Genomic DNA, 20,616 nt, shown 5'->3' on the forward strand with positions numbered 1-20,616 from the left:
TTGATGACTAATATGGTTCAATATAAAGAATAGCTTAATTTCACATGAGATATATAAATGTAGAAAATTGGTTTTGTTTTGATTTTTGTTTTTTACTTCTCCTGCATCTCAATTTCCAGTTTCTGGATTTTGTTTAGAGGATTTTACTACAAAATACATGTGGACCTCCAGTCTTACAGGCAGCTTGCCTGGTTAGCTGTACTAGTACTGGAAAACTTGGAAGTTATACCTGCTGAAGAACTGTAGCCTGATATCTTGCAATATGATACTTTCGGATCTTCTGGCTTCTTGGGAAGCCACAAGTCAGCAGTATTAGCAGCTGGAGTCTCCAAGCAGTGCACAAAATAAGCCACTAGATAGCCAAATATAGGTCTTTTATAAAAGTGAATAACAAGTGAATTACATTGGAATTGTGTCAAGTTTGGTACTTTAATTTTTTTCAACAAAGTGGCATACATACTTTGTGTATCAGTAAAGCAAGAAGGAAATGGTTTTCATATAAAGGAAAGGATTTCTTATGTTACTATTTCAAAAGCTGATCAAGCTCTGTATCAAAATTAGGAAAGTTTGTGAGTGTGTTTGTGTGTTTGGGGAGTTTATTGGGTTTTTCTTAATCTTACCAGTACTGCAGGGCTGTTTCAAAGCCTAATTCCTCTGATAGGTCAAAGCCTGATAATTTCCGGCCCTATATGAGATGTGTGTTGTCTTTTCCTCTTAAGTGATCTTCCTGTCAGTTTTCAGTCTCTGCGGTTTGTACATTTACTAAGCAGTTTTATATGTTGTTGGCCTTTTTGTAAGACTATAGAACTGGATCTTTTAATCTTCTCTTAGAAAGTAACTGTACATTCTTATGGTTGTCTTATCAGATTTTTCTCTGTAATAACTTAACTACATCATTTTCAAATATGTGTGCTCTTACCCATACTCATTTTGCAATGTTTCACTGAGCACTTGTAAAATTTGTGCAATAAATAGTACTTATGTATCTATTGGAAACACCTCTCCTGGAAAGTTCTAGCATTTAAAGTGAATCAGTCTTGACTGATCACAAAAGAACTGATAATACAGAATATAATTAAAGACTGACTCACATGTTACTACTCTTAATCTGCACCTGGCATGAAGTGTCTCATTTTAACAAGACCTGTTCAATGTATCTGTTAGTCTGCCTTTTTCCACTTGTATAAATTCTTACACTGACCTCTCTTGTTTCCCACTTCACTAATTTTGTGTGAAGCCATATCATGTGCTTTACTGAAGATCTGAGACAGATCTGATTGTTTTTTCTGTTTATAAAGCCAGTTATGTGAAAAAAACTTTTTATTGCATCTTTGTGCATAATATATTGTAGTTTCCATTGTATTTCATGTAAAGTTTTGATACCTTGGGCTCTGCTTTGGAAGCAAAAACAAATCTTCATTTCCAAACTGCATTCATAAGAAACATGCAGATGTCATCTGTATACTTCCACATTTTCACAATATGTTGTTGTTCCTTTATTATATGCACAACTGCAGATACAAAAGGACACATAGCATTCCTATTTCTAAAAAAGAGCTATTCCTGCTTCAGTTATTGAAACTTTATCTAAGTGGGTCAATGTCTCCTACTATTACTATAAAAGTAGTTTGGTGCTTTGATATAAACAGAGAAAGCTGAGGGTTTTTTTTTCCCTTAGCAAGTATAAATTTGCTATAGTATACTCTGTTTTCTACAATACAGAACGGTATTTTGCTGAATTAATCTCTGTCCGAACTCTATTTCTTTTCTGGGGAATATTGGCTGTCTGCAATTTGGAAGTTGGAGAAATTCAGATTTGAAAAAGTTACAGTAATTGTCAACCAAAGTAATTTAAGTTGCTGGACAAGTTCAGCCCTGTGAGGACAAACAGCCTTGGAAGAGCAGACCTCTGTCACGCTTAGGGTCAAATTTCCAGTTTTATTCTCCAAGTGAACAGTTAATTTGCTGTGGAGAGCAGCATCAGGATTCACCTCAAAGGGGGTGATCTTTGTGTAATTCTTTCTCATTAGTACTCTGATTTTGTATGACTGTTACACAAATTGACTTAAGATGGTTCTTTGTGAATCTGTAATTTCTTTATTTTAGTAGTTCCATGATCGGGGTTGCACTGCAATTAAAATTAAATTGAGATTAACATTTAAATCATTAAAGTTATTTTGTTAATGAGAAATAACATGCTGTTTAATTGCTATTGGGAATGCATATAGTTAAAAAAGGAGGGAGACTTAACTATAGCTGTTGCCTCCATCTGTCTCAATTATCCAAATAAACTGTCTGCCTGTAATAAGGGGATAATATATTCTTAATGTGGAGGTAATGTGGCCACATAATCAAAGCACAGGTCTGGCCTCCCACAGCTGTGATCTCAAATACAGCATTCATTTGTTGTTTTCTTTTTCTCTAACCGTAAAGTGGTTGCTGTATCTGCCCGTTTTCTAGATAATTTTTTAAAGTGCATTGACCCTCACATCACGAATTGAAGTGCTAGTGTTAGCTTTCAAGCATGGAATTACAAATACTAAATGCTGCTTTTAGTGGTGATTCTCTCATAAAGTTAAATCATTAGTAGGTTATTTTTAATCTAAAATTTTAAAGCCCAATTTAGTTGGGATTTTGGTTTTTTTTCAATTATTTTTATTTGCCTATGTAAATTTCATTAGGTGGTGAATGGTAAAAATGAAAATTTATATGATACTTCTTCTATGGTATGCATTAATTAATGTGAATTAAAAAATGCAAATTCTTCTCATACTAGATCCTTTAATGTGCTACACTGCATAGATTTAGAACAACTTCTTTGGATTGTTGGGAAATTGCCAATAGCAACAATGGATATATTTTTGTTTAATTAAAATTGAATACAATATCAGTGACATTTCTGTGGAGCAATGTCTTGTTTCTGAGCTTAAGTGAGTTCCAAATCAACAGATTCTCTGTGTGATGGCTGGGTCAGGAGGCCAGTATAAGAATGGCAAGGTGAATTTGGTTGTAGGTGTTTCTTAAGTGTTGTAAAGCTATACCGTATTTAATTTTTACCATAACTTACTAAGTCAGGAAAGCTTATCTTTTATGTATGTGTTTGTACCAATGTCTGTTGAATCTTTTAGCCAGTTTCTGCAAAATCTGACAAAATACTAAGCATTTCAGAAATAGGTAGTGTCATCAAACAAGGCAGCTGGGTAAGAAAAGTCAAACCATTGTTAGAGCCCTAGTTGAAGGAAGGGCAGAGATTTGTGGTGTCTGTTACTGAGCACTGTATATGATCTGTGGAATACAGAGTTAGGGAGAAATCAGCCATTGTTACTTTAGCTGCTCAGAGAATTGAAGTTAGACTATCCAAGTTTATAAAAAGATAAGTAAAAGATCTCTGCTGTGGGAGTTAGTTCTGCCCGAATTGTAAGTACAGCCTGTCTCCCTGAATCTAAGCATTTTGATAGACCTGCAGGATAATCAATAGAGCTGGAAATGAATCATACTTTCCATATTATGTCCGTCCAAGTACAAAATCCATATAGGATAATTTCTGACTTCCCCTAGCAAGGCAGTGGTTGAATTTTGTTAATGAAGGTGTGGATATTAATGTAATGAAATAGGTAAGTCAGAAGACAGAAATTAATGCATCATGTAATAATACCTCATAGACACATTTAAGTTTAATAACCCATTCTATTAGCTTTACCGTAAAAAGATTCCAGTCTAAAAAGACAAGATTTTAAAATAAGGATAAAGAGCTTTTAGAAAGTATAGTGATTACTGTGTAGATTGCACAATGTTTCTTTAAAATAGATAATCAGTTGTATGTTGAAAGCCAGTTTTCAGGTTCCAACTTTCCTGTTAATCATTTTAGAACTACTAGGATATCAGTATTCAATTCCATGAGAAATTCAGTAGTTTAAAGCAAGTCTTAAAAATTTTTTAATACTTTTTAGGAGGATAATTTGTTTTGAAATGATCAGATTGTTTCAGAAATTTCTTAAATAACTATCTGCAATGAAAAGACACTCCACTTCCAAGGCTGTAATGGTATAATTCAACATTACTTCAAAACGCTGCTCCATTTTTTTCTAGAAGTATATATAATCAAATTGAATGTTGTTTTGCAAAGTATTGCATTATAGAACAACAACAAATGTTTCTTTGTACTGACATTCTGTTAGAAAATTCTGGTCATATGGGTAGCTTATAAGATGTTTGGGTTCATTATGATAAAGGCCATTTTTTACACATCAATATAATATGTGTGTGCGAATGAACTACTTGAATGAACCTACCTTAGCATTCAGACTAAAAGCACACTTTTAAAGAAACTCTCCCCATTGTCCCCACCTAATTTTGCTTTGCCTTGCCTCACAGACCCCTCTCAGACTGTGTGAACTGAACTGAGAGCAGAGCTAGTCCTAAGTAATACTGCCTTTCAAATGGTAGGACCATAGGCGCATTCCCAGTACTAATTGTGTTGCTCTAACAACTTGTTCCTGTTGTGCTGCACTACCTGCTAATGTTGACATAGTCACTGTATACCTATAAATACCCTTTTCCAGGATTGTTTGTATAAATCTAGTAGGAAATATAAGTTGATTTGGTCTAGATTTTAAAAAAAAAAATTAACTTATATCCCCATGTTCACTTTCTAAAACCAGAAATTCCTCAATGCTTTCCACCATTATGATCATTCTTGAATTTAAGACAGATGGACCTTGCTTGTGAAATTGCCAGATGGGTCATTGTAAAATGCTCTTCTGGAGTCTCTTTCTCCCCAAAGGGCAGAATGCATTTTCTGGTCAAGCTAGTTTGATTTCAAATACTGAGCTGTGCATTGTGGAAGGCTATTATTAGTAAACTTGTCTTTCAATTTCAGCCGACAATGATTAAGCACTGAACAATAGTTTTATTTTAATCTCATTGAAAACATGAACTATTTTGATGATAACTGTCATGTGTACAGATTTCTGTACCACTTTTGAAATTCTTTAAGTGTATGCGAAGATCAATATTTTTTTAAAAAAACTGAGTGTATCATAGTTTATCATAACAGTATACTATGTAATAATGTTAGGGTTTTGGTTGGTAACCAAGAATGATACTGGAATAACTATGCAAAATGTGGAGCTTTTCATGCTTGGCTCTGCATTTTCAGTGTTGAATTAGCTTTTCCTTGAAATAAAATTCAGGTAAATATTTAAGTAAAATATTTGGAAGGAGAGCTGTAGATACTTGCAATCTATACTTGCCTAATTTGACCTGTCTGCTTCCCAGTGAGTTCTGTCTAGCAAGAGAGCTTCCTTCACTTGGCCAAGGCAGACTTTTGCCTACTGCAGGTTGAGATTTTAGTTAAGAAAACTTTAATTTATCAGTTAGAGTTTTCATGTCTTTTTAATGTTATCTATTGTCTTCTGCATCTTGTGATGGGGTGATACCTGGTTTTGCCTCTACTCTGTAAGTTACATGTTAAAACAGAATTATTACCAACACAGTAATTGTCAACTGTGTATGGATAAAGTTTTTATCCTGAGCTACTACGCAAAGTCAACAATAATTTTACTGTAAGACTTAGTACTTCTAGAATGAACTTTGGGGTTAGAGGGGAAGAAACCTGGGAGCCATCAGGAAAAAAGGAATGAATCCATATAGTTTCATTGTTCTCAAATGGACTGATAGGTAGAAAAATTACATGTATCTTAAGTGTAATCTGTCAAAGGAAGCTACATCACCTGTAAATTATGAAGACCCTTACCTGCAGTAATTATGCTAAGCTGTTGTGAATTTAAAATGCAAATCTGAACTGCTCCTACATGTATGAATCCCATGGCGCTCTCATATCAAAGAATGGAGCTAAGAGCACACAGAAGGTGTCTTTACAGATTTCTGGCAGCCAGTAAGACAGCCTGTTTTGTAGCAGGTGTCTTTGAAAAATGGTGATTAGGTAGAAGGAGGAGCAGAAGATGTTAAACTGTTTGTAACAGAAGGTTATTGTTGTAGACAGTATGATGGCAGTTGTTGGCCTTGGTGGCAGAAGTGAACCATGAAATAGAAATCAGATAATGCCTTGTTTGCATTGTCATTTTTGCATGTTGCCATTTCTTTGTAAAAATTTAATTTTCACTAAATTTTGGGGAGGTAATGTTCTGCAGTTTGTGTCCTTGCTCATCTGACCACTACTTTTGAGTTACTGACTTTAATTATCGTTGTGTATGCATTTTCTCTGCTTTTAAATATAGTTTGTCTTTACCTGTCCAATGATTCTGGTTATGATTAAAGCTTTTACTTTATTAATATTAGTTTATTGTAATTTTCTGAACAGGGATGTCAAAAAGTATTATTTAACTGTTGCAAGTTACTTAAAATTGATTGCAAGGAAGCTATGAAATATGAATAAATCTCAGACAGGTTAGTAGATGAAATGATTTTTCAGTGCTTAGTTTGGAATGATTTTTTTAATCCGTCATTTATTTAAAGTTTTAAAGTAATGCAGCATTCTTTTTGTTCACCCAGTTGAAAAATTGTTGTTAGACACAACCTTAAAGAACATTCAAATTTTGATTATTTTTTTTCCTATCTTGAACATGGTTTATGTATTGTATTTTTTTTTTTAGTTTATATTATTTCAGCTATTTATTTATTTATTTAATAAAAATCACTTGACATGTTTTGATACACTGCTTTATTGCCAAATAATTCAAGAAACTCACACTATTCCAGTAAATATCTGTGTGGACCTCTAGTTTTTGAGAATTGCATGATTGGTTACAATGTAAGAAAACAGCTTTTGTTGAATGACAACAAAGTGACCAAGCCTGCTTAAGACAGCAAAACCTAATGCAATACTTCAGGAGTTGTTGTGAAATTAAAGGACAGTCTTATCCTTGATACTGCCAGAGTCCGTGTTCTAATAATTTGGAAATACTGTTTATACTATTGGTGTGTTAGCTTTATATATATTATCTTATTTAGAAGATCATGTCAGATGCCTATGAAAGTATTTACTTCTCTTATATTCAATGTTTTTTGTAGTAATAGTTCTGTAAGCATGGATAACTAATAATAAGTACTTTTGTCTGTGTGATGAAAGGTATCAAGTGAACTGTTTTTGGGGTTTCCTTCAAGTAACACCTCTATTTCTTGCACTTCATTATGAGTGGAACCAAGTCTCTTACCTTTTCCAATAGATGCTGGGGATGTAGCAGCAGCAGTCCCTGGACTGATTAGCTGTGTTGATCTGAGGGATCCTGGTACTTTGACACATATAAAGGCCTCTTCTAGAAGCTATTGGCAAGATAAGTTTTCAGTAGTGTTACATCACTTCTTGTAGTTGTTGTTTGCTATTTGTCAAAGGGAGATATTAAGTACTGAGCAAAGCAAAACTTTTGGTAAACCATATTAAACCAGTCCTGTGTATGTGGTGTTTCACTAAGCTTAAGCTTCTCTACTCTGGTAAATACCCTTATTCCAGGCTCTCCTAAAATTGGAGACTACAAGTATGAAACTATGAGACTAATTTTCTAGTATGAAAACCCTAGGTCTTGCATTGGAAATATCCTTTTCACTCTGTCCTTTCCAGCAGTGACTGTTAAACCGATAATAGTCTCTTCTTGTTTTTTACATAAGATCTGAATATCTTTATTCTTGCAAAGCATGTAACTACTAATTTAGCTTAAAGTATTCTGCTGGTTTCTTATTTAGATAATTCCTTTGCCTTTCCCACTGGATTCCTCCTGCCCTCGTTTGATCTTTCTGCATAATCCAACATACACTAGTGAGCACAGATACACAAACTATTTATAAAAATAATAATAAAAAACTCCAACATCATGTTGATGTAATGTTTCTTGGTTTCTGTGATCTTTATGAATAATACAGCTGTGACATCATTGTTTGAGTGACTTATTTAAAATGTTTTATCTGTTTGCCATCATTACTCACATTGCTGACAATGAGAAATGTAACTGTGTCATCCTATCTGTATTATTATGTTAACTGAAAGTTTCCATTTTTAGTTAAGGGAACATACATAGGGTATTTCCTCTATGCTAATAAATGGTACAGTTAATTTTGTTGATGGTAACACTAAAGTTCAACTGATAATATAACACTTCTTACTTTTGTTTGTGTGTCCCTTCATGTTACTGTTGCTGAAGAAAAAATGTATGAGGTTTGTTCTTGGTTCTTCCAAATAAATTATGATAGTAATTTATAAAAATAGTTATGAAGAAGATAAAAGATTTGATTGGGGTTCTTTTCAAATTCAACACTTGTGAAAATACTCACATGACAGCAGTTACTTTTGTTATGCTTGGGTGTATGTGAAGAGACCAGCACCTGCCTCTCCACGTCCCCTCCTCAGGGAACTGTAGAGAGCAATGAGGTCACTCCTCAGCTTCCTTTTCACCAAACTAGACAGGCCCCAAATCCTTAGCCGCTCCACACAGGACATTCCTTCCAGCGCTTTCACCAGCTTTGTTGCCCTCCTCTGGACACATTCAAGGACCTTCACATCCTTCTTAAATTGTGGGGCCCAGAACTGCACACTGTTCAAGGTGAGGCTGCACCAACGCTGAATACAGCGGGATAATCACCTCTTTTGACCGGCTGGTTATACTCTGTTTGATCACCCCAGGATGCAGTTTGCCCTCTTGACTGCCAGGGCACACTGCTGGCTCATATTGAGCCTGCTGCCAGCCAGCACCCCCAGATCCCTTTCTGCAGGGCTGCTCGCCAGCCACTCCTCTCCCAATTTATACTTGTGCTGGCGTTACTCCGTCCTAGGTGCAGAATCCTCCATTTTGACTTGTTAAATTTCTTGCCATTAATCACTGCCCAGTGCTCCAATCTATCTAGATCCCTGTGCAAGGCCTCTTGTCCCTCAAGAGTCAACAGCACCTCCCAGTTGGGTATCATCAGCAAACTTGCTAACGGTGCATTCAACTCCTGCACCCAGATCCTTGATAAATACATTGAGCAGAACTGGCCCTAGAATTGAACCCTGAAGAACACCGCTGGTGACCAGTCGCCAGCCAGATATAGCCCCATTCACTACATCCCTTTGAGCCCAGTCCTTCACCCAGGGCACCGTGAACCTGCTTATCCCACAGTTGGACAACTTGTCCAGAAGGATGCTGTGACGGACAGTATCAAAAGCTTTACTAAAATCAATGAGAACTACATCCACCACCTTCCCTTCATCCACTAGGTGGGTGACCTTATCATAGAAGGATATCAGATTAGTTAACCAGCACTTTTCCTTTGTGAACCCATGTTGACTGTGCCTGATGATTGCACTGTAAACTCATTATTTGCATAGCTTTTCATTAAAATAATTAAGGTTTGGTAATCATGTAATTGCTATGCAGTAGTATGGGATGATATTTTAACTGAGATTTTGATAGTTTGGAAATATGAAAATCTAAATGCTGTAAATGAAAAAGAAACACAGATTTATTTAGTTAACGTTCTTCTGTTATGCCTTTGTATGTTTGGTCTGTTACTCAGCTGAAGAAACTTTTTAACTGCTAAGCATGGAGGCTAAAGTGCACTTTTTTTGTTTAGAGGTGCTCCAAGACAGTTTTCAATGCTTTATATGAGTATGTATGCCTTACATTTAAAATTGCTAAACAAGTATATTTTCTTTTTTTTATTAGTACCTCTACAAAAAGACTTGAATTCTTTCATGATCCTGATCAGTCCTCTGTAAAGAACATTTTTTTATAGCATGAAACAATTATATAGGTCTGTCAAGTTTAATCAACCTGTATGTTGGTTTTGTTTAACTTGCTGATTGCATCTTCCTATTTCTCAATTCTTTCTACTGTTTTCACTCTTTTTAACTAGCAGCCTGTTATGATCATCAGTCTTCTTCAGAGAATTTCCATTTTTTTATCCTTAAACTGTACACACGTTTTTGTCTTATGATACTTGACACTTGACATGGAAACAGACAGTTTGAAGATATTGGTCAAATATTTTTCATATGCTAGTGAGTTCATTAAAGTCTAACTCACTTGTAGGCTTTGCATAAGTATGTACTGTCACAGTACTTAAGAAATTAATTCAGACTGTAGTTAAGATTGTAATGAGAAATTGAGCATCTCATGTTCATTGACAGAAATCATGCTGCAGGATACCATTTCTTCAGCAGTCATTGATGTTTACATTTCCATTTTTAGTTTGTTTTGTAAAACTTTATATGGAAGTAACATCTCATATGATACTTTGACAATATTAATTTACATCTGCATTCAAAAAACCCCCACCAACCAAAAAAAGCCAACAAAGCCCCCAAATGCTATTGTGTAAAAAAAAATACCAGCATTCTTTACAGAGTCATTCTTAATTAATCACAGTAAGACATTGTATCCCCCACCCCAGTATTTTGCAGGTATCTCTGAAAGTACTGCTTTTATTATGAGTATATATTCATTGATAATTCTCTTTTGCTTAAATGAATAGCTCCAGCACATTATTTTAAGACACTGTATAATACCACTGAATAAGATTTATAAATATGTTCTCTTCCAGCCACCTTCCTCCTTTAAAAAACCCTATTATCCTTTCAATTTTATTTAGAATGAAGGCCTCACCCTTGTCTTTAACACATAAAATAATCTTTTACTGCCTCCCCTTCTGTGCTGGTTAGTTTTAGAAAACTTTGTACCACTCCCTAATACATATGTCAAGAGAAAATATTAATATGAACCTACTAACATCTGTTGAAACAATTTTAGTATATGTGGAAAAGGAAATTAATCAGAGGAACAAATGCTTTTGAAAGGAAGGAAATTTTGTTTAAGGGTTCTGGGGCAGCTTTAATTCAGTTCCATTGTTCCATAACAGTGTAGGACATGCAGTCCTATTTTTGATGTTTATCATCAATTGCTGCATGGAAGACTTGGACTTGCTGAACTGTTAACTTGGCAGGTAAACGAAGAGGAAACTCTGAGATACATTGCAGGGAAAATGCAGTATTAACCTTAAAAATACTGTTGCTTAAATATTCTGCTACTGATTACGTAAACAGATTATAAAACTCATTTCAGCAAATATGTGCAACTAAGATCAACATAGATTATTACCAAAAGAAAACTAATAATGTAACTTATATTATGTGATTAATTTTTTGTTGTTGGGCTTATTTCTTACTTGTGTATTAATTGGTTGTATTTGGTTTTCCTTGCTTTTTTTGTGCTTTTAGCTTTAAGTTCACAGGAGGATGGGTACTGTTTGAAGGCCTCCCTGCCCCCTTACATTCTTGTTTCAATAACAGAGGGAAAACATCTAATTAGACTTCATAATTCTCAGTTTGGTCACTGAGAATAGATTATTTATTTATTTTTCTTTTTTTCTTCTGAAGTGCAACATAAGAAACAAGTGACTGCAGGCCAGTTCTTATACGGGATTTGCAGCTTTTCCCACAGCCCATCATCAGATACCTCCACCTGTTTTGTTCCTCTCCCTGCACACTCTGCTTCCAGTCTTCATCTGCCAGTAGATAAATGGGGTCAGTGACTGCAGAGCGTCAGCTGGAGAGATGGTAGTGTCCAGGAGGGAGCTGGCAGATAGATGCATAGAGGTGACTTGAATAGTGTGAAAAAAGTTGGTGTAGGTGTGAACGAGGTGTCTTGCTGTATTTGGTAGGAGACAGGCTCCCTCAGAGCATAATAAAAGTAGCAGTTTATCTTACAGCCTGATCTTCCAGATTCTTGTTGGCTGCAGACCTAGAAGAGAAAACTTGAGAGTAAACCTTCCCCTTGTGTTGCACAGCTGTGTAATCCCTAGGATTGTTCAGTACTGATTTTTTATTTTTGACAGTATCACAGACTAAAAGTTCTGTTTTCTAAGTCTTAAAAAGTATTTTCATGATCCGAAGCAAGACATAAGACTTGCTCCACCAATAAATATTTGGTGTTTTTTCCTTCCTCCAGAGCTCATTTCTGTCATTTTTTACTTGAGAAGATTGCTAGCACCCACAAGATAAAAAAATAATAGTCCTACAAGAAATCACTAGTCATAGAGTAATTTAGGTTGGAAGGCACCTGGAGAGATCATTCAATCCAATCTTCTGCTTAAAGCGGGACTAACATCACACATGGATCAGGTTGCTGATGGCCTTATGCAATCTAGTTTTGGACATCTCCCAATGACAAAGGTTGTATGTTTTCCCTGGGCAACACATTTCAGTGCTTATCCACTCTCAGCAAGAGGAATTTGTGTCCAACTCAAATTTCCATCATTAGATCATGGGACGATTGCTACTTGTCCCATCAGTGTGCAGACCCTTAGCATGTTTATCCCTGGTTGTCTCTGTTTCACACTGAAAAGTCCTATTTCTACTTAGCTCTTCCTTGAAGAGAAGCCATGTTGTACCTTTTGATCATCTTTCACTCGTCGCTGAAGATGTTTTTCAATTCTACTGTATTTTTTTAAGTATAAACTTGCAGTCCATCCTTGATCTAACATAATGCTATACACCAGCCTGCCTATAAAGAAACTTCGGGCTCTCATCCTTTTTAAGTAGTAGTTGCACTCTTATTTTAGTCTCCTTGTTTAATGTTTCAGATCCTGTGTAAGGATTTAAAAGCTTTGTATAAATGTGATGTTCTTATTGGACTGAATTCAAAAGCTGTTGTAAATAAGTTTCAGCTTTTACTCTACTGCAGTAGTGAATTTAATGACTTCACTATTTAAAGGGGGTTTTTTTTGGTTTGGTTTTAGATATTTTCTCTTGATTTGTGTGTGCTTACTGCCAGTTTTCATTAGCAGTTACCTGTTAGAGGTTTTAGCTTAAGTCCTAAGTCATAATTTTGTGTACCACTAGCATAGCCTGCAAAAAGTATCATTTCCCATGGACATCTATTTATACCTTTAAATACTTTCAGTCTCAGTCCTTCCATTAAAAGGCTAGTCGCTGTGCAAATGGGTCTGTACAGAAAAGTAAAGCTGACTGTTTATAAATTCATATAGCACCTTTCACAATACAGCAGTCCTGACTACCTCCTATAGTGGGTGCATATTCTGTATGGTTTTGAAAATTTTCTGTTTGAAAATGCATTCAGTTAATTATTCACAAATTAACATTTTAAATGTTATTTTCTGTATATATTGCTATACAATTGAAGTTAATATACAAAACACTGCTAATGCTGTTTTAGCACAGCCACCAAATTATGCAGAGACTATTTTAAGGATTAATTACCCATATGATATTAGACTGTACAATCCCCAGATGAGTGCCATAAAAACAGATATCTTGATATTGCTACTAGCTCTTGTGACTTGAAATTCAGTGCTGAAAGATGATGTAAGAGAGAAAATTTTCTGATTCTAGTATTTCTATTTCTCCCATCTGATGTACTTTGAAGTGCGAAGGGACAGAGGTATTATTTAGGGCCTGGAGGAATCATTAAAAACAATGAACAAGCCTAGCTTGTCCTTCTGCTACTTTGTGCCTAAGTTTTAGGGAACTACTCATTGTTTCCCTTCTACCAAGTTTCTGCTTTATCTTTTATTCTGGTATCTTCATTTGAAATCATGCATCCTCATCCCATCATTTTATTTTATATTTTTAGTCCTTCTATAGAAACATGGAAAAAATTGTTTTAATATTTTGCATTTAGCTCCGTTTTGAGTTGGAAGCATCCTGAGATGACTTTGCTGTTTATGGTTTGAGAGTCACCAGTCTGTTTTACCCTCTGCTTGCGGGTATGTGGTTATGGCTTCAGCCCTACAGGGTCCATCATCCCAAACCATGGGGCTGTTCGACACCTATTGGTTTTTCCAGTCTTTAGCTTTCAGATTTTACTGTAGCCACTTTAATTCTTAAGCAGATTGTTTTGATTTTCATTCAGATGGAGGTCATCCCTTCTATATAGTTTAATCTTTTCTTTAGTTAACGAATCTGAACGCCCAGTCCCATTACTATTTTGGCAGGTACACAGTGAGACTTTTTGCCTTGCTTGCTCGGTTAATTGCTATGCATGTTAGAGAACATTTCAAAGATTACATTCATATTGCATACATACAGTATGTGCTGAGAGGACAGCTAGTCACTGGTCATAGAAAAAACTGGAAACTACACATTATTTTACCTGTTGTCTACCTGTGTTTCCTTAAAGGCATAAGTGGTTGCCTTTGTCTCTGAGATCAATTAATCTACTTAGTTTCTCTTTTTGCTGTCAGTCTCTGGATTTAAGGATGGAGGCTCTGCTGGTCTTTTTTTATTTATTTACAGCTGTGCTGCTACACCAGTGTTTTTTCCTTTACTTTGATAGCTCACTTTCTTTATATCAACTTTGGCTCTTATGCTGCTGATAATTTATATATGGATTGTGCCTCCACCTCCATTTAAATTCTTAACCTGCTTGGGTTTATCATCTTGTTTGGCTCCTTAGCTCTTTAATCCATTTAGGGTCAGGTTTTTGGTTTTGATTATTTCCTTTACATGAAGGTTGAATTCCCAAGCTGCATACTGTCCTGTAACTTCATTATATAGAACCAGGACCTGCAAATATAGCCTCTCCCCACCTGGCTTTGTAATATTACCTTTGGAACTAGCTGTTTTATTTTATTTTAAATTAAAAATTAAAGGATTAAAATACTAGACTAATTAGGGGTTATTTGCAAGGCAATTTATGAAAAATAACTAAGTTCTATCAGCTTATTTTTGTCTTTTCAATCAATCACTACCTGACTTTGTAAGCCTAGCTAGACTTTATGTCTGAATGAACTCTGTAAGCTTTTTCTGAAGTTATGCCCCAAAGGCCTGTTCTTTTTGTAAATGTTTTCAAGTTCTCGCTATACTGTCAAACTGAAAAATAGACTAAAAGTATTTCAGGCATTAGAATATGTAGGCACACTTATTTTTGTTGCAGTCAAATTCTCTTTTACCTTTTAATTTCCCATGTTTCAATTTTGTAGACAATATATAGGAAAAAGTTGGGCATTCACTAAGGTATATTATTTGTAGTTAGTCTCTGGAGATTTTTTCTAACATAGTTCTTATGTTCTTCTTTGGTTTCTCATGCCCTGAAATATGTGGTACCTTTTATGACCTTTTCATATGTTACAATTTTAACTTCAAGCTTTCCAAATGATCTACTAACCCATTTGGTACCTATTAAGCCTGTTCCTCCTCTATTGTATCTCAGTATTGGCTTATTCTTCCTCTTTTTTGCTTATTCTTCAAAGCTGAATTTGAACCAAATCACAGATAAATATTTTATCCATCTTTGGAGGGATTCTTCTATCTGATGCTGTTTCTCAGCACTGTTTTTTTCTGATTTTTTTGAGACATAGTTCTTTTAAGGGCTGCTCTGGTGAGTGTTTTAATTTTTAAGGTAACAAGCCTTCACTTTCTTCCAAAATTTGTGCTATAATGGTCTGGCTTTCTTGCTTCTGCCTATGTTATATGTGCAAGCACAAAAACACCACGACAAAACTTTAGAAATTATTGGGTGTTTCTGGTGGAGTTTTTTGGTGTTGGTTTTCTTTGGTTGGTTGGTTGGTTTGGTTTGGTTTTCTTTCCCCACACACAAATTAGATGGGTCTTAAGCCTGAGATTTTGGAACAATATTTTCTATGAAGATGGTTAGAAGTCAGTACTTATCTGCGGCCTTCCTGTGTACTATGTATTAAATTACAAAAATACCTTCTTTGAAACTGATCTTGTTTTTCTGTTGGGCTTAAGAACAAAAATTTGTCAAGCAAAGCTACCTCTGATCTTTATTGTGTAAATATTTTTTTTATGACAATGAAGTGTTGTACTGTAGTTTGGAAATATAATTCTGTTTTAAAATAATGGTATGCAGAAACATATCATGAAGTTCTTCCTGAAGAGGGATATGAGAAGTGTCTTAATTTCAGAAAAGCCTTGGTGGCATTTTTACTCTCTGCTTGTCTGCTGTTACTTACGAAAATCTCTATGTGTAAACATACCATCAATTTTTTTATTTGAAAAATACTTATTTGGGTACTGCAGTAAACACACAAAGCATGTTTTCATATCTTTTACTAGCATCATTTTAATACACAGAAATAGAAAACTTTATTTTAGAATGTTTTTCTTCCCTTTCCTCTCTGTGTATCAGCCAATTTATAAGATGTTATTTTTGTGATACTTCTGAAACTGCTCCAGATTGATATTTCTGTATTGAATTGAGAAGGGGAAGGGGGTTTTTATGTAATGAATTCTATTGACTATAATGAAATCTGTGTGCAACACATATGACTATTCCTTTTAGACATTATAAATGAATACCTAAAGAAAATAATTAAAACCATAAATAAGTAACATAACTTTTCCTGTGGTTTAGGTCTCTTCTATATGTGGATGTACTCCAAAGAATGCATTTAGTTTACTTCTTTGCCTGTTTGGTTTTCTTGTTAGGCCCGGCGCAAAGAGGTTTTTATCCAGGAGCGATATGGAAGATTTAATCTGAGTGACCCATTTCTGGCTCTTCAGAGAGACTTTGAAGCAGGTGCTGGTGATAAAGAAAAGAAGCCAATATGCATGAACCCTCTGTCCATTTTAGAAGCTGTTATGGCTCACTGCAGGAAAATGCAAGAAAGAATGTCAGCTCAGTTGGCTGCTGCTGAAAACAGACAAAAGAAGGTATCCTGCTACCAATTTTTTTTTTTCTTTTCCCTCTCCTGATTTGTTCTTTCATAGCACTTTTTAAATTTGCATCTTTGTCTAACTTGGTTATCATGATGAGTGTTAAAATGTTATCACTTAATTGTCATATACAGTGAGGTGATGATTTTCTGGTGATATTTTGTGTGCACAGCTCATTCGTTCAGTGAATTTAGCTCTACTTATGGAATAAATCAAATATAACTGGTACAAGCTGATGCAGTGTATAAGTGGATAGCTCAGCATGACCTGAGAAAGCATCATCACAATATATTTTTAAATCAACACCATTGAAGCCTAGAGGAGCTACTGTTATTTTTGTTCTAACCTAAATAGCATAAAATAAATAATTTATTTGCATTTAATATTAAGTGGCTCGGTTTCATAAATCAGTAAAAATAAATTTACTCTAAAAAATACTTTTTTGCACATTTAGAACATTTGCTGTAGAGAGAAAATTATTTTGGAACAAGTATGTTGCAAAAAATGTCTTATACTGAGGATAAAACAGTGTCATTTTGAAAGTGAATGGTTACTTGGTTGCACATATTTCACGAATATGTAAGCCATACATTCCTAAAGTGTAGCTAAATATGAATATATTGGGGAGGAGTTTCTCAGAGGAAAGAAGGGAACAGTAGTTTAATAGACTAATAATCAGATTTTTTTGAATAATTAGAAAAAAAATGCTTGTTAGGCATTGAATGATCCTCACTGGGTATAAGATGGATAGAATGTCTTCAGCAGCTGTAAAATAGCTTTTTGGTGACAGTTTTATATTGATGTTTAAAAAAACCAAACAGATAATGCTAAGACAATTGGCATAAAATTGATTCTCGTAGTAATTGCTCTCTGGGAAATAATATGCACACAAAAGTACTGGAAATATGCTGGAAATACATGCTTAAATTAAATCAGCAAAGCTTTCCTTTTGTTATCTTAGCTCTGTTGTGTAGTTTAAGCATCCCTGCTCTGTTCAGACTTCAGAAAAACAGATACCGCATTCAAAAAATTTGAATACTATACTGTATGTGTGATATATAAATCTTAAAACAGTGTAATAGCCTATGTAGAGAACCGTACTTACCTAGCACTTCTTTCAAGGACTCTTAAATGTTAATTTTCTTTTTCATATGCTTTGTATGTAAGTTGAGATTCTGGGGAAGGGATTGTCTCAGCATAGAAAAGAACAAGTAAGCTTGCTTATTCTGACTGAAGAATGATATTGGGAGAGAACCTGACACATCTGCCTGGACAATTGGATTAGTTTCTTGTTTCAGTGCATGGCCACAAGTCTCTTCTTGTACCTAAATTCTTCATCTATCACTGCCTTTTAGTATATAGACAGACACATACATGTAAGATAGGCTTACATATTAAGAATATGTCTCAAAGTCAGGGTATTGATAAGTAAATTCCATTTTTGTCCTTTTTTCAGCCCAGGTTTATTGCCAAAGTCTATAAGTCTGCATGTACAGGAAAGGATGCTCTTGTCTTTTGTTTCCTAGAAGAATACATGAGGGTTTTTTTCTTTAAATCTTAATTTTAAGTAGTTTGTTCATAATTTATTTTGCAGTTTGATTCTTACCTTGAGAAGTACATAAATCTCTAGTACGCTCAACTTTCAAGCTAAACTTTAAAGCACTACACTTGAAAAAATGTGTGTTGCTTTGAAAGTGTGTTATTATGATTTTACCATTTTTACTCCTTGTAACAAATAGGAAATTTAAATAACAAAGGATTAGAAAACAAACTGCATGGTGTTGAGCAGCTGTGTGCATGACTCTCTACAGAACTTGCATCTTCCTCTTTTAAGGCCACTTAGAAATGCTATTTGGACAGGGCACCCTCTTAAATTTCTTGGGATTGTGGCAACAGATGACATAGCTCTCAAACATCTCCATTCATTCACAAACCACTTATTCAGTGTTTTACCTTCCCTTAGTTACACATTTTTCTGTCCTCCGTCTCTCAAATCTTTCCATGGAAGAGGGTAATGAAGGTATTTTAAGGGATTTCTAGAAATGTTTGACAAAGTAGGGTGACCCACTGTAAGGAAAAGTTAAGCCGAGACACATATGACCTACATAAAGAGCCAGCTGCACCTCCTCCCTTCCAGAGCGATCCCTCCTTCTCTAAATGTGTGATGCCTCTATCTGTGTTTGGAATTCCCTCACTGTCTCACTCCTACACTAAGTAATGAAGTCTGTGTACAGCTGTGTTTATTTTCTCTGGATATTACTGGACTTTAAACAGGCTCAGACTGAACTCTTATTCCTGAGGACTTATTATCTGTGAATATAGTGATCTTAAAAGTATTCATTGAATAAAATTTTTATTTGATTATAAAAAGCAAGTCATAACAACGTGTCAGACTGTAGAAAAGTGAAAGAGGTGCACAAATGACTGTCAGTCATAGGCTTACCATATACCAAACACCTAATCCCCAGATTTGTGTTAAGTCTCCATCCTCCTCCATCTCTTTGAACACTTTTCCTGGAGCTGCTATTGAAATTAATTTTGAGGTTTTCTGGGCACTAAAAACCAGATAATCAAAATGACAGTTATTAATTTGTCAAGTGTTTGCAGAGAAGTTAGTATTGGGATGCACGCTCAAAGACAGACAGACACGTTGGTTGGAAGAGGCCTGTTGATGTGATTTAGTCTAACCTTTTGCTTAAAGCAGATTATCACCAGCAGTACATCCAGTCATCTGTGAATTTGTCTAGTTGAGTCCTGAAAACCCCCAGGAATGGCAATATTGCAGCCTTTCTGCACTACTATCCTTGTGAAGAAGTTTTTTCCAAGACTGAGCCTCTTAAAGGGCAATTTTTCATGTCACCCTTTTGTTATGGGGCCCCACCTGTCACTACAAAGAAGAATTTGACTCTGTCATCATTGTAAGGGCCCTTCAAAAGGAGCTGTGTGTTGCTATTAGATCATCCTTCAGTCTTTTTTTTCACTAGACTAAGCAAGCCAAGCTCCCTCAACCTTTTCTCACAAAGCATGAACTCGAATGTCTCTCGCCTTTGAAGGGCTTTTGCTGGTTAGTTCTCTGTGGGACACTATCGTTTTTCTCAGTATCGTTTTTTACCCCGTTCAAATCCTTCTTGGGCACATTTCCAGATGTTTACATTACTGATATGACTTAGTGTATGCACATAGTACGCTTCACGAAAATCAGGTTGTAGTTAGTTCATAAACTCATAAATAATTACAGCTAGTTCCAAATCGGCCATTTAAAGGAAGAAATGCAGTGTAAATATTCAGAGTTTTTTTCTATTCAAGATGATGCAGCCAAAACAAGGAGGGGGGGAGAGATAGACATAGGAGACAACATGAAATGAGAAACAAATGCTGCTCTTGTCAATTTGAAATCAAGTAGAGGACTTTCTCTCTCTCTCTCTCTCAAAAATTATTTATATGCAATGCTTACAAAGAAGATACTATAATAGTATAGTAAGCTGATTTCATCCCAGTTATATGTTAAAATCTTGTAATTATTTGAAAGTAATATAATTTCACAACAGTTAATTTATAGAACCAGTCCCTCTTTTGAAAGCAAAATGGAGGAATAATAAAGTACAGAAAATCTTGATAAAAACATTTTCACTATAAACTTATTGCATTTCCAAGCTCTAAAGATTGCATACATTCCTCATTATTTTTATATCTGTTTTAACAAAAAATAAACTGTTGGATGCTCCACTGTTACTGTTGGATGCTCCACTCACTTTGAAATGCTTGTGAGGCATCCAAATGCTGTTGGATACTTTGAAAAAACCCAATGAAATGCTTGAGAAAAAACAATGATTCTTCTATATGTGAAGAACTATGAATGAGACCTTTCCTAAATACAGTGTCATCATAATAGCTTGTTAATTTAATTTGCAGCTGTACTGTCATTAACATAACTGAAGAGGTGGTGTTGCTGATATTGTTTGTATAGCAATGACTGATAATGCCATACCTTA

At 35.1% G+C, this 20,616-nt stretch overlaps 1 protein-coding gene across 6 annotated transcripts in view; it reads left to right on the forward strand.

Moving 5' to 3' along the window:
- CTTNBP2 (cortactin binding protein 2) overlaps positions 1 to 20,616 on the forward strand; it is a 111,934-nt gene that overhangs the window by 41,541 nt on the left and 49,777 nt on the right. For all 6 annotated transcript variants that reach the window (XM_049814402.1, XM_049814404.1, XM_049814407.1 and 3 more), the window contains one exon: positions 16,397 to 16,621. In XM_049814402.1, the coding sequence (XP_049670359.1) occupies positions 16,397 to 16,621 (225 nt within the window). The remainder of the gene's footprint in view (positions 1 to 16,396; positions 16,622 to 20,616) is intronic.

The sequence above is a fragment of the Accipiter gentilis genome, chromosome 11 (assembly GCF_929443795.1).
Source record: "Accipiter gentilis chromosome 11, bAccGen1.1, whole genome shotgun sequence".
NCBI classification, from domain to species: Eukaryota; Metazoa; Chordata; class Aves; order Accipitriformes; family Accipitridae; genus Astur; species Astur gentilis.